This window comes from Hyperolius riggenbachi, chromosome 3 (assembly GCF_040937935.1).
Source record: "Hyperolius riggenbachi isolate aHypRig1 chromosome 3, aHypRig1.pri, whole genome shotgun sequence".
Taxonomy (NCBI): domain Eukaryota; kingdom Metazoa; phylum Chordata; class Amphibia; order Anura; family Hyperoliidae; genus Hyperolius; species Hyperolius riggenbachi.
Window position 1 is genome coordinate 204,222,838 of NC_090648.1, and position 15,808 is coordinate 204,238,645.

Sequence of the window (15,808 nt, forward strand, 5' to 3'; positions counted from 1 at the left end):
AACGCGCAGCGTAACTCTAAACCATATTAACAGCTAGTACTGCTGAAACGCACAACAGACAAACTGGCTAAACAACATAACAGATACAGATATTTACAAGCATGTTAGCAGCTCTGACTGGAAACGCACGGAGGAAAAACAAACAAAAACCTCACCCATTATCTCAGCTGCAGCTATAACTTACTTAGAAAAAAAACAGCTCACCGAAGAAAAACTTACTTCTAAGTTTTACAACTGTCTCAACTCCCCTCTCCTGTCTACTCAGCTATCTCTCTCTTTCTTCTCTCCCCTCCACCTGCTCGACAGCCGCCCCCCCCTATCTCTTCCGTGGGGCGCTCTCTGCTAGGCTAAAACACAGCTGGCATCACTCCCAGTCTCTGGACGAGGAGAAAAAAAACAAAACCAACCTAGAAGAAGGAACAAAAAAAATAAAAAATAAAGCACGCAGCCTCCATGCTGCAATTAACACAGAATGTACATATAACCACATTATCCTCTCCTTGTTATAACACCAAATACAACACAGATAACGCCATATAACACGTAAATCAAACTTGCCTGAGAGGACTTCGTACGCCTGCCAATTCGACCAGCTTGTGGCAACTCCACGAAACTGAGTAGATCCCTGGAACTACTGAGCGTCATCTCTGTGTACCCACACTGGCTCAGCGGATCGATCTTCAGCGGCAGCTGCCAGCCGGCCTCGGAGCCTTCCAGTCACCTGTGATCCGGTTTAGGCTATGACTGCGTGCACTTACAGTCAAAGTTTAACATCTACGAGTTTCGCCGCTGGTTTACTCGAATTGCAGCCCGTGTGTGCTCGGCTCCCACACACCCACACCAGCTTATCAGTCTCAGCTTGATAAGCTTAACAGTCCGCGTCCGTCTATTCCGCTTGTTTTGCTGTGGAATATCTTTAAACTTCTTCTTCGGCCCCGGCCCCTGTCTGCCTGTTTTGCTAGGCAGGGAAGGGTTTCAGCGCCACTGTTATAAACTGTTCTTATATCACCTCGCTTCGACACCACCGTCTCACAGACTGTGAGATCACTTGACTCTCCACACCGCAAACAGGATATAGACTTTCTCAGGCTTCTTCAATGTTTACGTTATTTATTCAGGAAACAGGAATACAGATAGATACATTCATCATATCCTAGCCATGCCAATCTTCATGTTGCGTTACAAGCTCGTGATTAGACTCCCTGCTGAAGTCTATCAGGTAATTTCTTCCTAACTACGTTACACTAAACTACCTATGTACAGCATACATTATATCAGATTACAGAAAGGAAGAACATGCTTAGAAGTCGTCCCAGTCAGCCTTGCTAGCTAGTGCGGAAGGAAGAAGCAGAAGTGAGCTCTCATAGCTCCCTCAGCTTTTAATACCGACTAGGAAAGAGTTAAATATGACATCATCTTCGCCACCCCCTAGACCAGATTATTGGTGGACCCACTCGTGGTGTCATCATACACACCTACTTGATTAATAATCAATGAGGCATTTGACCCATATGCAGGAACGTGGATGTTTAGTAAATATGGCCAATGTTTTCTGTTCCTGTGGTGTAGTGTTAAGGTCAGAGTAGTCCGATGGCCTTCTTTTAGGAACATGTTCTCAGTATCTGCGTGTATCCTCTGCTACACGCAGACCCTGAGATGCCTCTGCCTGCATCACAAAACCTCTATTTATTTTAAAGGCATACACTGCGGACAAGCCTTTTACATAAAACTCAGGCCAAGTAACTGAGGCCTACTTAAATTATAACAATGATCACTATTATTAGCCGTAATAGTGATCATTGAGGGACTGGAATTGCATGATCCCTTAGGCAAATCACTACACCAATGGTGTCAAGGGATTGCATGATCCCTTTCACCAATCACTGCTGCAGTAGTCACATGCACACACGATTGTTACAGGAAGTAATGTAGTTCCTGTATGCATTTTGAATGATCGCTGTTACTGGCTGAGTGCATGGATGTGATAGTCCCATTCCTGTGTGGTTCTGTAGATGTGACTATCATGTCCATGCAGCTTAAAGGAATACTATCGATTCACATATTTTTTTCAATTGACACAGGAATTGTTTGGGAAGTGCTGCTAAGTACTGATGTATACATTTTAGTAGCAATTTCTTTGTTTACTGTTAGCAAAATACTTTCAAAGTTTACTGATGCCAAAACTGAAGGCTGACTGAGCCATGAGGAGAGGGGAAATTCCCCTCACACTTGATCAGTTAACTCTATGTGTAGCTCTGTGTGTGACAGAGAGAGCTCCCAACAGCTGCAGATCCTGTGTCCTGTGTTTCTGACTGACCTGTCTGAAGAGAGCAGAGGAAATGTAACTAATTATCACAGCTTTTCATACTGTTTTTGCTTTCAGAGTTTGATATGTTTGATATTTGCTTTCTGTAGTCTCTGGCTGTGCATTGAAGCAGACACCCCTTCTGCAATTGATTTGTCCCAATATAGCTAAATCCTACCCTCAATAAATTACAGTTTTTGCCTCTGATATTTAACATGAAAAGTAGGAAAATGTTTACACAGCTACTTAGACATTATTTGTACATTGTCATTTTAGAACACTTGGGTATCGATAGTATTCCTTTAAGTGGTTAAGACTGACTGGGAGGGGGAAGGGCAGGCATGAGCAGGCACATTGCGATTGCTGAGGAGGAAAAACACCATAAATGTGAAATCCCCTCCATTTATTATTGCCATCAGTCACTTACAGCTCACACCTGGCTCTCTTTAGGGCTCTTTCACATCAGAGCTTGCGTTGGAGAACGCTCAAAGCATACGTTTTGTGGATGCGTTTTGATATGCGTTGCACTGCAGTGAGTGTGCGTTTTTAATCCGTTTTCAATGCGTTACAGCACATAGAAAAACGCAGGTAATTTTTTTTCTTTTAGCTTTCAACTTTCTACATTGTTCCTCTGTTGCATTCTGGGACTGATTACCTGCGTTAACGGATTAAAAACGCACATAGTGTGCGTTTTACATTGACTAACATTGTAACGCATAAAGCTAGCATCGGCCGAAAAACTGCGCCTGGGTGCAGTGTAACGCAACGCACAAAAAGGCTGCGTTATATGTGAAAGCTAAAATGAAAGTCTATGGACTTTCATTTCACCTTGGGTAACGCAAACTTTACCCTTTGCGTTGAAACGCAGAAAATCTGCCCTAATGTGAAAGAGCCCTTAGTGGGGAACTATATTTTGTAAACAAATCCCCCAGTCCCTCTATTTCCCAGCTGTCCCACATTTAAGTCTAATGAACATATTTGCATTGTGCTAAACAATATGATCACACTAAACACTCTGTAAAGCTGATTGCCCTCTCACCAATTTGGTTTGCTATCTCAAAGATCAATATATTTTTAGACCATGAGAGAGCTGAAAAATTCAGAGACAGCCAAGAAAATCCTGAGAGGGAAAGTATACACACAACGCAGGAAACATCATGTGCAGAAATCTAACTAAACACTCAAATTCTGTGAGGCAATGCTACAGCCAATCAGCACACCACACCTTTAATTGTGTTATTAGTCCCAGCTTTGCATTTTAGAGCTGTACTTCCAAATGCTCTACTGTCCCTATTCAACCTGACTGCTGTATTTATAATACTGAGTTTTTGCACTACAAATATAGTAAGTTAAAACGGAAGTCATATCTGCTTGGAATTTTGGTGCCATAGCGATATGAGGTAAAATAAGCTAATTATAGACAAAGAAAATATACTGGCTTGATGTGGTTTCTGCTTTGTGGTAAAAAGTATCTTTGCCACCTGACAAATGTGGTTTACAGTTCTTCCAAAGGAACTGCTATGAAAGTTGCTTGTAGGTCCAAATTAGAAGACCTATTTTAAATTACAACAAATAAGAATACTCGGCAAACTTTTTAACTGCCTGAATTTTTGCTTTAACCTCCCTAGCGTTCTGGACGAGCTCAGCTCGTCCAGCAAAAACTTGCTGAAAGTGTTGTGGACGAGCTGAGCTCGTCGATCCCGCCAGGGAGATTTCCTGTTTCTCTGCACCGCCCAAGGCAATTTTCCCTCATCAGAGGGATTCCCCAGGATGGCTGGATGCCTGACTGTACGCTGTGGATAGCGATCTGTGCTACCCCCAGCATACAGAACAAGCATCCAGCCACCCTGGGGAATCCCTGTGCAGCTGGCGGGGCAGAGAATGTGCTGCATGCAAGGATTCCCCCTTTGTGTGCGGACGGGTGTCCGCTCTGTGCAGGGGGATTCCCTATGCAGGCTGGTAGTGGGCGGCGGGGATCCCCTCTGTGAAGCAAGGGGGGGCGGGGGGGGGGGTCCCCGTTTTATGCTGGCTGGTAGTGGCCGGCGGGACCCCCTTTCTGGGCGGAGGGGGGCGGGGGCCTCCGTCCTTTGCTGGCTGTGGGTTGAGGGGTGGGGACCCCCCTTCTCTGTCCCTGTCCTTTGCAGGCTGTGGGTGGCCGGTGGGGACCCCCCTTCTGGGCGGGGGGTGTCCCTGTCCTTTGCGGGCTGAACCCCTTCCCTCGGTGTGAGTCCTGTTCTACTCACCCAGGCTGTCTCCAGCGGCACCCGCAGAATCCCTTCTTTCTCTAACGCCGAAGTGCCGGCCTGTGACGTTACCGCTACGAGGCTCGGTGACGTCACCAAGTCTCGTAGCGGTAATTACACAGAGCAGGAGACTTCGGGGATGGAGGAAGAAGGCATTCTGCCACCGCTGGAGACAGCCTGGGTGAGTAGAACAGGACTCACACCGAGGGAAGGGGTTCAGGGGGAAGGGGGGGCTTGCACGGGGGATGGGAGGGGGGAGGGAAAGGCCACCCACAGCCCGCAAAGGACGGGGACACTCCCCCGCCCAGAAGGGGGGTACCCACCGGCCACCCACAGCCCGCAAAGGCTGGGGACACCCCCCCCCCTGCCCAGAAGGGGGGTCCCCACCGGCCACTACCAGCCAGCATAGAACGGGGACAGCCCACAGCCCGCAAAGGACGGGGCCCCCTCCCTGCCCTGAAGGGGGGTCCCCACCGGCCACCAACAGCCTGAAAAGAACAGGGACACCCCCCCCCCCCAGAAGGGGGGTCCCCACCAGGCGCACAAAGCCTGGGGGAAGGTGTTGGGGGGGTAGCTTGGCACCCCATTACTAGCTACACTACACCTGGCACCCCATAACTGGCTACACTACACCTGGCCCCCTATACCTGGCTACACATACATCTGCCTACACACCTGGCTACCCTGACATCTGGCTACATGTGGCTCCCTATACACCTGGCTACACATCTGGGTATTATACTCACCATTGGCGTGCTGATCCCTCGTCGCGTACCTCTGATAGCTTCCCCAATGCCTTCTTCCATGTCCCTATGCGGATTTTGCTTCTCCCTCAGCGATGACATGTCCCCCGGCGATCGGCGTTGATGACACCAGGGTCACACAGCGTCATCAACATCTCGCAGTAAACACTTTTTTTTTAGTTGAATTCAATACAATAACCTGATTGATATGATTGCAAAAAAAAAAAAAAGTTGAAAATTATTGGAAATTAATTGAACCACTTCTTGCCCAGAAATCCTGAGGAAATAGAACGCCAGGGTGGCTAAGAGATAAACACATCTATACTTTCCTGCTCAGAGTAAAACAATCTTCAAATGAAAACGATCAATAAAATTATGACATTGAACAGACTCCTGAAAGCAGTTAAAACATTTTCCTAGTAAATGACAATAAATAAAATACAATACCGGTATAAACATTGTGTAGCTGATAATCTAAATGCTTAGTCACATAATTGGATGGTTATACTTTTTTAAAGAAAATTCCAGAAATGTGTCTTACCTGCCTGCTCCAATGCCACCATTGTTGACTGTTCAATTAAATCTCTTTCTATGAAGACTCTGAAATCCTCGCTGTATACAGTGAGGTCTGGCAGTTGAAATGTATAAATGGGCATCTCTAGAGGAAAGGGATCACTGCTGCATTCATTGGCCACATGCAGACGAGCCAGGGAAACAATGGCCGAGCTGGCATGAGATATGCCTCTGGAGAGTCTCTTCTCTAAGAGAAAAAAAGAATTAGGAAAAAATGGACAACTTGTTGAAAAGGCAGTGTGTGCATCTAAGCTGCTGTTTCCAATGTACTGCCATTACTCTAGAGTGCTAGTGTGTGTTTAAAGTGTCTGAGAAATATTGTTGCACTGACCATGCTCCTCTACATACAGCTGTAGGTACAGAACAATGACACAGTACCACACCACTTGTAACAGGTTGCATTTAGGAGACAGGAGGGTAAACCCAAAAAAGGCTACTAGTTTCACTGACGCCCACAAAGTGTCCTTGCGAGGTAGACTGAAGCATGGAAATTTTCAGGAAACCTGGTGGAAAAGAATATTCCATTTATTTTACCTGAACTGGACAAGAATGATCAGGGGCTAGTCCATCACACTAGTCCATCACAGGCCTGATACGCCTTGTACTTTATATATCATTTGTTTCTCAGATCATTCCCGACCATCATGGCTGAAAATCCGTAATCTGTATAAGCATCCCCCAACTATTCTGGCCTTTTCTTTATATAGTCATTGCAATTGATCTCTTGTCTGATTAACTTTGTTCTGCGGGAAACTTCAAATGAAGTTACCCAAACTTTGTGTTTCTCACACATCCAGCCTCCCCTCTCTTTATAGAGTAGAACAGCATGCTTGTATAACAATCATTCAAAAACTGTTACCGTAAATGATCTGTAAAGACTATAAGTACATATATTTAACCACTACAGGACCACAGGCTTACCCCCCCCCCCCCCTAGTGAAAAGGCCATGTTTTACAATTCAGCACTCTGTAGCTTTAACAGTGTGCTGCAGGGCCATACAACTTAGCAACTTAACAAAAATCAATCTTGCGCTCTGTTGGTGGCATCTGATCGCTATTTGATCAGTATTTCTTTATTTTTTTTATTTTTTACAATAAAAATGTGTATTTTCTTTTTATTTTATCCCTCCCCCGACAGCCAATCCCCGTAATCGCCTCTCATAGGCATCAGCCTATGAGATACGAATGTTTGTGAGATTCGGCTGGGGACAGCTCAGTGACAGAGCTGTCACCTGTACAGTGCTGCTGTAGATCACAGCAGCACTGCACAAATGAATCAGCGGGTCTTTTTTCAGTATAGAGCCTGCCAGCTCCGATAGCGGATGGCAGGCTTTACGCAGCTGTCTCCTCCCTCCCCCTGCAGGGAACGCACGACGAGTGTTTGTTCCCTTCTAATCTCGCTCATCGCGAGATGATGCAATTCTGCATTAGGCGGTCTTGGGGGAGCCACTGTGCGGCCGCAATCCTTCGCTAGGCAGTCACAGAGTGGTTAAAGTGTGTGTGGACCTTCTCACACATGCCTCCTGCTCAGACTGTTCCTCACAACTATACTTGGCGAGCAGATGCTGTATTTTATTCTTCCAGCAAATAAATTTATATATATAAAGACAACCTGAACTACACATAAAAGCTAATAAAAAATGAATGTATATGTAGTTTTACTGTATATTAAATAGGACTTGTACAGAAGTACCTATTCAGTAACCTTGGACAAAACTCCCTAACACTGCTGCTGTCTATAGAGCATGCCCTATTGACTGGAGCTCTGATGCTTTGATTCCGCCAGGAGAAAAGCATGATATAAATGTTCTATGTCTTGTCTTATGGAACAGTTACAGCTTACCTATATACAAACACAGATCCTTCACACTCCCTCTAAACCTGCCCTCTACAAATAATGTAAAGTAAAGGGCTGCAGCTATCCAACCCGCCTCCACTGTGGTCTTGTTTTCACCAGAATACATCTTACTGTGTACCTTCATTTGTATATTTCTAACTTGCATTACAAGTTAATGGTTAAGGGCTCTGCCTCTGACACAGGAGACCAGGGTTCGAATCTCGGCTCTGCCTGTTCAGTAAGCCAACACCTATTCAGCAGGAGACCTTGGGCATGTCTCCCTAACACCGCTACTGCCTATAGAGCGCGTCCTAGTGGCTGCAGCTCTGGCGCTTTGAGTCCGCCAGGAGAAAAGCGCTATATAAGTGTTTGTCTTTGTCAAATAACTAGTACTGAAAGCCCGTTCTCGGCTAAAGCAAATGCTAAGCATACAAGTGTCTCTGTGATCGCAGCAATCTAATAAAGTCCCATTACCTTGGGCAATATCATCCTGTCTTTGAAGGTTTGGTCTGTCATTCTTGTTGATATGCTGGGTGATTTCTCTGTCCTGCTGCTTATAGTATTTCCCTTCATTAAACACTTGAGGCAAATTTGCTGTGTGCACCTGTCGTAGTTGTTCATAGTCACTCAGCGCTGCCGTGAGGTCCCAGTTCTTCCCTGGAAAGTAGAGAGATGTGACAGGAAGATTAGTAGCTGTGAGGCAAGTGATAATATGTGCATGAGTAAAGGAGGCACCTGTAACTTTTATTTCTTTTCATTCTCATTACGATCATTTCCAAACAAATACTAGAGATCAGGGATGGAAATCAACCTAATAGACTGTGATATTTAAATTGGTATTTTTAGTATTCATATACACCTTAAAGCATGCCCCCAAATAGCTGGACCTCAATACCATCCCTACAGGTGAGAGAGTCACACAGTACTACAATGGGTGATGCAGAAACGGGTAGGCTCACTGTATGCTCGATCATATTGCCGCAATTGCTGCATGGATCCACTGCCATGTCTGAAGCCACTCTGAGGTCGCCACTGGACATTGGAACACAATGCACTGTCTGAGAAAATGCAAGTCAGGTTTTCCTGCAGTGGAGCACAGCAGGCTTAAAGGAAAAGTTTCTGTGAATAGACCCATAGGAAATCAGTGCAGTCCTTGTATACTACATAGCATTACTGCCAGATGGCGAGCAGTGAACCACTACAGAACCACTGAAATAGTTAGCAACAACATTTAAAAAATGCAGTAAGGTAGAGTTTTACGGTAGGTCATTAGATAATATTACTGGCTGCAGCAGCATCAGATCAAGCTACAATTAGGATGCTTCCAGGCTTTTTGCAAACAGGTTCGCACAGCTTGGTACTGGGAGGCCTATCCACAGGACAGCTCACCATATATCATACCTCCCAACTTTTTGAGATAAGAATGAGGGACACTTAAGCCAAGCCCCTGCCACACCCGTAAACATGCCTCTGGCACACCCCTAGTCAAGCATGCCATAAAGATTTAATAAGAAAAATGTTATTTTATAATTCAAACCACACTGATCCTTTCTATCCTGGGACATTTCCCTTCATTGTAACATTTAAGAATAAGTAATATATCAATTTAAATGATATGAATGAAGTTTAAAGTCAATTAACCCCCCCCCCCCCTTTTTTTGTAGAAAAATACATATATTGACACAGATCTGTACATCAGTCCTGAAAGAGGGACAGGGGGACAGGGTTCCCAAAAGAGGGACAATTGGTAGCTATGTATGATATAAGCATCAGGGGTTCAATGCCAAATGGTGGAGCTATTTCATCTCAAAGGATTTAAAGGGTAGTCAGTGATGGTTACATTTAGTAAGGAGATATTACAGTGCTTTATGGAGCCCTGTATTACATATGGTTGGTTTCCCACACTCCAAGCAGCACATGTAAAGTTTACCTGGGTTCAGTGAATATACCACAATATCTATATACAAGGCATACTTAAAGCAGAAATAATCCACAAGTCGGAACACTGTGCCATTTCTGTCCCCTGTACCACCTCTGCCCCCCTCTGTGTCATCTCTGCCCTCTGTACCTGCTTATACAAGTTTAAAAGCCATTTTTTCTTTGAATTTTTTTAAAATCGATTTTCTCAAAAACTACAAGTCTAATTTGAAAAAAAAATTTTTTGACTTGTTCCCATGGAAACACAGAATCCATGCCGCTCGTATCGGCGGGTCGTTCGCAAGCTGGTCGTTCGTAAGTCGGGGTCTACCTGTACAATACTCAGTTTATAAACTAAACCTGTGAAGATGCATGTGACAAATGTAGTACTAACTTGGGGAAAAATGTATTTCAGTTTTACATAAGGTGAGGAAGGGTGGGAACCACCAGGTCTCCATTAATTGAAATGTGTGTAAAGATGTCTCCTCACTTTCTGTGAAAATGACTGGGGTATTAGTAGTACTGTGGGCAACGCTTAGACATTCTGATTTTATTGCTGCACATGCACCTCTAGAGATGGTAACTTCTTATTTCCTGTTCAGATGATTGAGGTAAACTCACCAGGGCAGTGGGAAACTTTCTAGTGGGATCATACAATAATAAGAACTTGAGAGGTTCTACTCCTCCCTCATGCTATCCACAAATACAATAGGTGTTTGGCTAGAAAACTACTTTAACTACTCAGTCTGAGATTATTTATATGCAATGCATGGTTCTGTCTCCTTCCCTTATGCTAGTTAGTAGAGCTGTAAAACAGAGCAAAATAAAGGGCAATGTTACAGTCAGCCATAGCAGTTATGCACTTTGTTTTACTGAATAAGACTGCTGCGATACATGTCAAATACTATACATAGTATTGCTTAGTGATCCCAGCTGCATCCACTAGGTGGCGGACTGTTTACACACCTCACACACATCTCACACCACCAATCTCAAACACACACACACGCACGCACACACACCTCACACACACCTCACACACACCTACCTACCTATAGTATTGGCTGTTTCCCGGGGGGTCACAGGGTGTGTGTGAGGCTTTAGTCTTCATTTAATACAATTTCTGAACACGGTGAGCAACACTATTCATTAAAACATAATGTTTTTCTTACTGCCTCTGTATACATTATTAGTTGTGTGGGTACACAATGGTCAATGCAGGAAACCAGAGTTAATTTATTCAGGTCAAGATTAGGAGTAAACTTTAGTTTGCATCAAATATCCATGCTGCTTATTCTTCTACACATGACTGGATGCTTGAAATGAATACAAGTTTATTTGCTTCACATCACTTTCAATTAGCAGGGGAGTTGTGCTATAGTGAAAAAGCATGTGTGATGTTTGGTTGATATTTGTATATTCTTGTGAATCTTTCAGAGAAAATCGTTAAAGAGTAACTCCAGACCTTTCTCCTACCAGCTTCAAGATCTAAATGCTCAGAATAACTTTTCTTTTCCACCTAAAAGTCTGACATTACCATCTGTACATAGTTGTTCCCTCCCTGCAGTAACTGGAGTATGAGATATACGTAAACTGCACCTTATCATTTCCTCTGGCTGGTACTTAAGAGGAACTGTCACGAAAATCTTAAAATTGAAAACACATACAAATAAGAAGTACATTTCTCCCCGAGTAAAATGAGCCATAAATTACTTTCCTCCTATGTTGCTGTCACTTACAGTAAGTAGTAGAAATCTGACATTACCGACAGATTTGGGGCTAGTCCATCTCTTCATGGGGGATTCTCAGCATGGCCTTTATTCTTTATAAAGACATTCCCTGAAAATGATTAATACAAAGATGCTGGCCAGAGAGCCTTTAGACAGCAACAACAAAGAATGTATATAGCTCAAATAATTGAATGTAAGGGAGTGAAACACATCAGAAGTGAGTCTATTGCACGCACTTTTCGTGAGTTTTACCACAAGCTCTAGAATTTAACAATACTAATAGTGAGTATCTTAAGGAACCCTCTACAGAGGAAATTGAAGCCTACTTGTCCCAAGCTAATCCGAAACAATTAGATTAAGAAATGAGACAGTCCTTAGAGGAACCTTTTACCGAGGCCGAAATCTGCAAAGCAGTTGCAGGAATCAAACTGGTAAAGGCCCCAGGGCCGGATGGGTTCCCTGTCGAGTACTACAAAGATGCTGGCCAGCCTCCCTGCTCGCTGCACACTATTTTGGCACTTGGACGGAGCAACTGCCATTCACTAAGTGCTTTTAAAAATACAGAAAACCCTGAGAACCCCCCCATGAGAAGATGGGCTAGTCCAAAATCTGTCGGTAATGTCAGATTTCTACTACCTACTGTAAGTGACAGCAACATAGGAGAAAAGTAATTTATGGCTCATTTTACTCGGGGAGAAATGTACTTCTTATTTGTATGTGTTTTGAATTTTAAGATTTTCGGGACAGTTCCTCTTTAAGAAATTGTACGCTTGGACTGGTAGTAATGCGGAAGAGAAAACTATTCAGTGGGTGTGGGCATCAATGAGATTCAAGGGTGACAATGTTTATTAGTCAGATACCAAGTGCTGCCTAGACATTGCCATGGTTGTGCCAGGATCCATGGTGAAATATAATTCTACAAATGTAACACCCAGCACAGCAAAGATAGCCAAATATCATACACCACCAGATAAACATTACGTTCCATACAAACATCAAATCTAATGAAAAGTGTAAAAAAAAAGTAAGACCAGCGGCCTCATTGACTGACTGACTGACTGATGGTGGGGAAAGTGTGAGTGAGTGGATGTGAAATTTGAGGATGTGGTTGCAAAGCAAGTGTTTTGTAACACTGTCAGGCTTAATAATGGATTGTTACTGCCGTTATGGCAAAGCTGCTTATTGTATTGTTATGCCCCATTCACACTTATTCACACTTAGAAACGCAAAACGCCAGAGATTTGTTCCGGAGTTTTGCAGGAGTGATTTTTCCGTGATTTCACGTGGAAAAATCACTGAACACTGCGGCGATTTTCCCTCGATCGCGTTTAGCGCTTCTATAGCACTGAAACGCGATCGCCGGGAAATTGCCTGAAAATGGTGCAGGCGACGCGTTTGTGTTTTGCGGTTTTGGCCGATTAGCGCAAATTGCCCAAGTAAGAACGGGCCCATAGGGTTTTATTACGCTAGCGCAAAATTGCGGCAAAACGCTCTAGTGTGAATGGGGCCTTATAGTCTGACACAAGGCTATTACAGCCAATCTCATATTAAAACTTGGTTACAACAAACCACACTCATACATTCCAAGTTATCAGAGGATTCACAGCATTTTATGTGATAAATATGTAGACGCTAAATAAAGATCATTCATATATCAATTAAAAAGCCAGTTAATAAGCCAAAGCTGGAAAGTAATATACTGTATACCATGCATCAGGTGATCAATAAGTCCAATGAAGCTAGCACTAGAGCTGTCTCACTGGTGCTCTATTATATGCAATAGGCTAGATTCACACATGAAATGTGTACAGTTCTGTTCCATTCCTGTCAGTTTGCATCAGTTTTACCTGACAGGAACATAACTGTACACGTTGTATGTGTGAACCCAGCCCTAGAAAACTGATACAAAACTGATGTAAACAGATGAAAACTGACAAGATCGGAACAGAACACATTTTATGTGTGATGTCAGCCCTAAATGTCTAGCTTTAGGCTCTGTGTACTATGGCATGTACTCCAATGCATTGCAATGCAGCACGATGGACCACAATTGGCTTGGGTTTGTTCTCAACCAGCTATCAACGTTGTTCACAGCTCTGAGGAATTAAGCATCATGCCACTTCTACCATTCTTCTGTATGATTATTATTTTGTATTTATAGAAAGCAAAGTATCCAAAAAAGGAACAATAACGCAAATAGAAACTCTAAACACTTTAAATGCAGGTTAACACAGCTCTACAGAATTACTTTCAAAACTTAAATTGTACTTGAAGTGAAATTTGATTTAAAATCTAATAGTATTGGTAATTCAGGTTAGAAACCTTATAATCTGGTGGTCTAGTTCTCCATTTGTCTCAGTTCTTTTATTCAATTGCAGAGCAGCCAAATAACTTTGGCCGGAAGTCCATCAGTCAGTCCCAAAAAATAGAAGCACTCATGCACTGAGGAAAGAAGGCATGCACAAAAAGTTCCTAACTGGTCATGCACGCTTCATCAACTCTCAGATGCTCAGTAAGCTTATTATTGTTCATGGCCGTGTCTGTGCTTCCAGAGCACAACTGAAGACCGAAGAGTTTCCAGAAGAATGGATAAAAAGATTCACAAAGATTGAAAACTGGAGAGACTCTGGAGCAGACCAGGAGAGTAGGAAGGTAAGAAGTGGCATAGTTTAGGAGCTCTGAGCCCCAGTGTGAGATTTACATTGGGCCCCCTCAATACATGATAATTGATATGAAGCCCCAAAACCTGCAAAGGACAGCTGCAGTGTCAGAAAGGTTGGGGACGAGAACAGTCAATTAATGGGTACAACTAATCAAAGCACATATAGAGGTGATCATTACCAGCTTAGCACTAATAAAGTGACTGAAGGACGGCCCTTAATTGGACCCCTCTAGTGTAGGTGGGGTTTCTACCTCTGCACCTCCTATTGGTATACCACTGAAGGCAAGTTAATAGAAAGGGATCATCACCTTACTTATAGTTTTTAATCCAAATTGTCTATTTTAAACCCTGCATTTGCAGCTCAAATAAAAAAACAAAACCTTTCTCCATAAAGGAAGTATCTTTCAAGGTATTGGTATCTTTCAAGGTATTCTCCAAGAATTACAAGGGAATGTTCCCACATAAGGTGGAGTGGAGTCTGACTACAGGTCCTCTCTTCAGTATTTATGACATTAGTGGATTTACCACTAGTGATGGAGACAACAAATTGGTTTACCAGTTAGGCCGGTTTCAGACTAGAGATTGGTGGCAGCACCGCACTGCACAAAATAGCCCTTCCGGGACTACTGCGTTGTTACGCGGTAATCCCCCTCTGGTCGACACCCAAACAGGAAGTGACACTCGCTTGTGCTCACTTCCTGTTTTGAAAATACGGAAGTGCACGGAAGCCTATTTTGAAAATACAATTACACCCGCAACGCTGCCAACATTAAAAAAAAACCTGTGTTGCCATAGACTTACACGACTCCCTGTATGACGCAGATCGCCCCACGAGCCGCACGGCAAGGTAGGTATGCGTTCGCGTTAGGGCTCTTCCGGCGCAGCATACCACAACATGGATAGTATGAACTACCCCATAGACTCATTAGGCTGAGGAGGGGTGGGGTAAATTTATCGCACTGCCCCATTGTGAAATGGCCCTCAATGTTAGACAGTGGGTTATCAATATCCATTAACCTTTTTGAAGACTATAGCAAAGAGAAGCATCGTTTCATAACATCATCTCTTAAAATGTATTCCTGCAACTTTGACCTGTCTCACCATCTCAGAATCTAGCATGTGCACAGCCATCCTATTAGGTCTTTTAGATCAATATCTCAGATGAGAATCAAGTGTGTGTGCAGTTGTCTCATGTTATTCAGCAATCTGTCCTGCCTGACCACTCAACCACAAGCAGCAAAAGAGCACATGTCCTTCTACCTTTGTCCCTGTGTCACAGGATCAGAAGGATATCATCCAGTGTTCAGGTCCCCCCCAAATTATATCATATTTTAGAGTGGTCAGCAGGGTGAGATAAAAAAAGAGTCAGTATCATACAGGAAAGAGAGTCTGGGGAAGGAAATTAAACACCAATATACGTAAAACCACAGCTATCTCTCGTTATGTCCACCAGACTGTCTTTCAATAAATCGCTGTTGAACTTTATTACTAACATTGTTCTAGAGGTCAGTTATTTTCAGTTCGCCTGGTATTAACACAGAATATATATATATATATATATATATATATATATATATATATATATATATATATATATATATATATATATATATATATATATATATATATATATATTATATATGTTACGGCCAGAACCCGAAGTTTGGCCACTTCGGGTTCTGGCCGGCCAATGCGCGAAGTGGCTGCTGCGCTGCGGCCAATGTTAGAAATGGATTGATTCCTCTGAGGTTAATGTATCTTCTGGCCGCAGCGCAGCGGCCAAACGTATAACAACTTC

At 43.3% G+C, this 15,808-nt stretch overlaps 1 protein-coding gene across 3 annotated transcripts in view; it reads right to left on the bottom strand.

Moving 5' to 3' along the window:
• Positions 1-15,808, bottom strand: part of OTUD7A (OTU deubiquitinase 7A) — a 259,837-nt gene that overhangs the window by 94,049 nt on the left and 149,980 nt on the right. For all 3 annotated transcript variants that reach the window (XM_068272540.1, XM_068272542.1, XM_068272541.1), the window contains exons 5-6: positions 8,176-8,358; positions 5,833-6,051 (exon numbers count right to left, since the gene is read on the bottom strand). In XM_068272540.1, the coding sequence (XP_068128641.1) occupies positions 5,833-6,051; positions 8,176-8,358 (402 nt within the window). The remainder of the gene's footprint in view (positions 1-5,832; positions 6,052-8,175; positions 8,359-15,808) is intronic.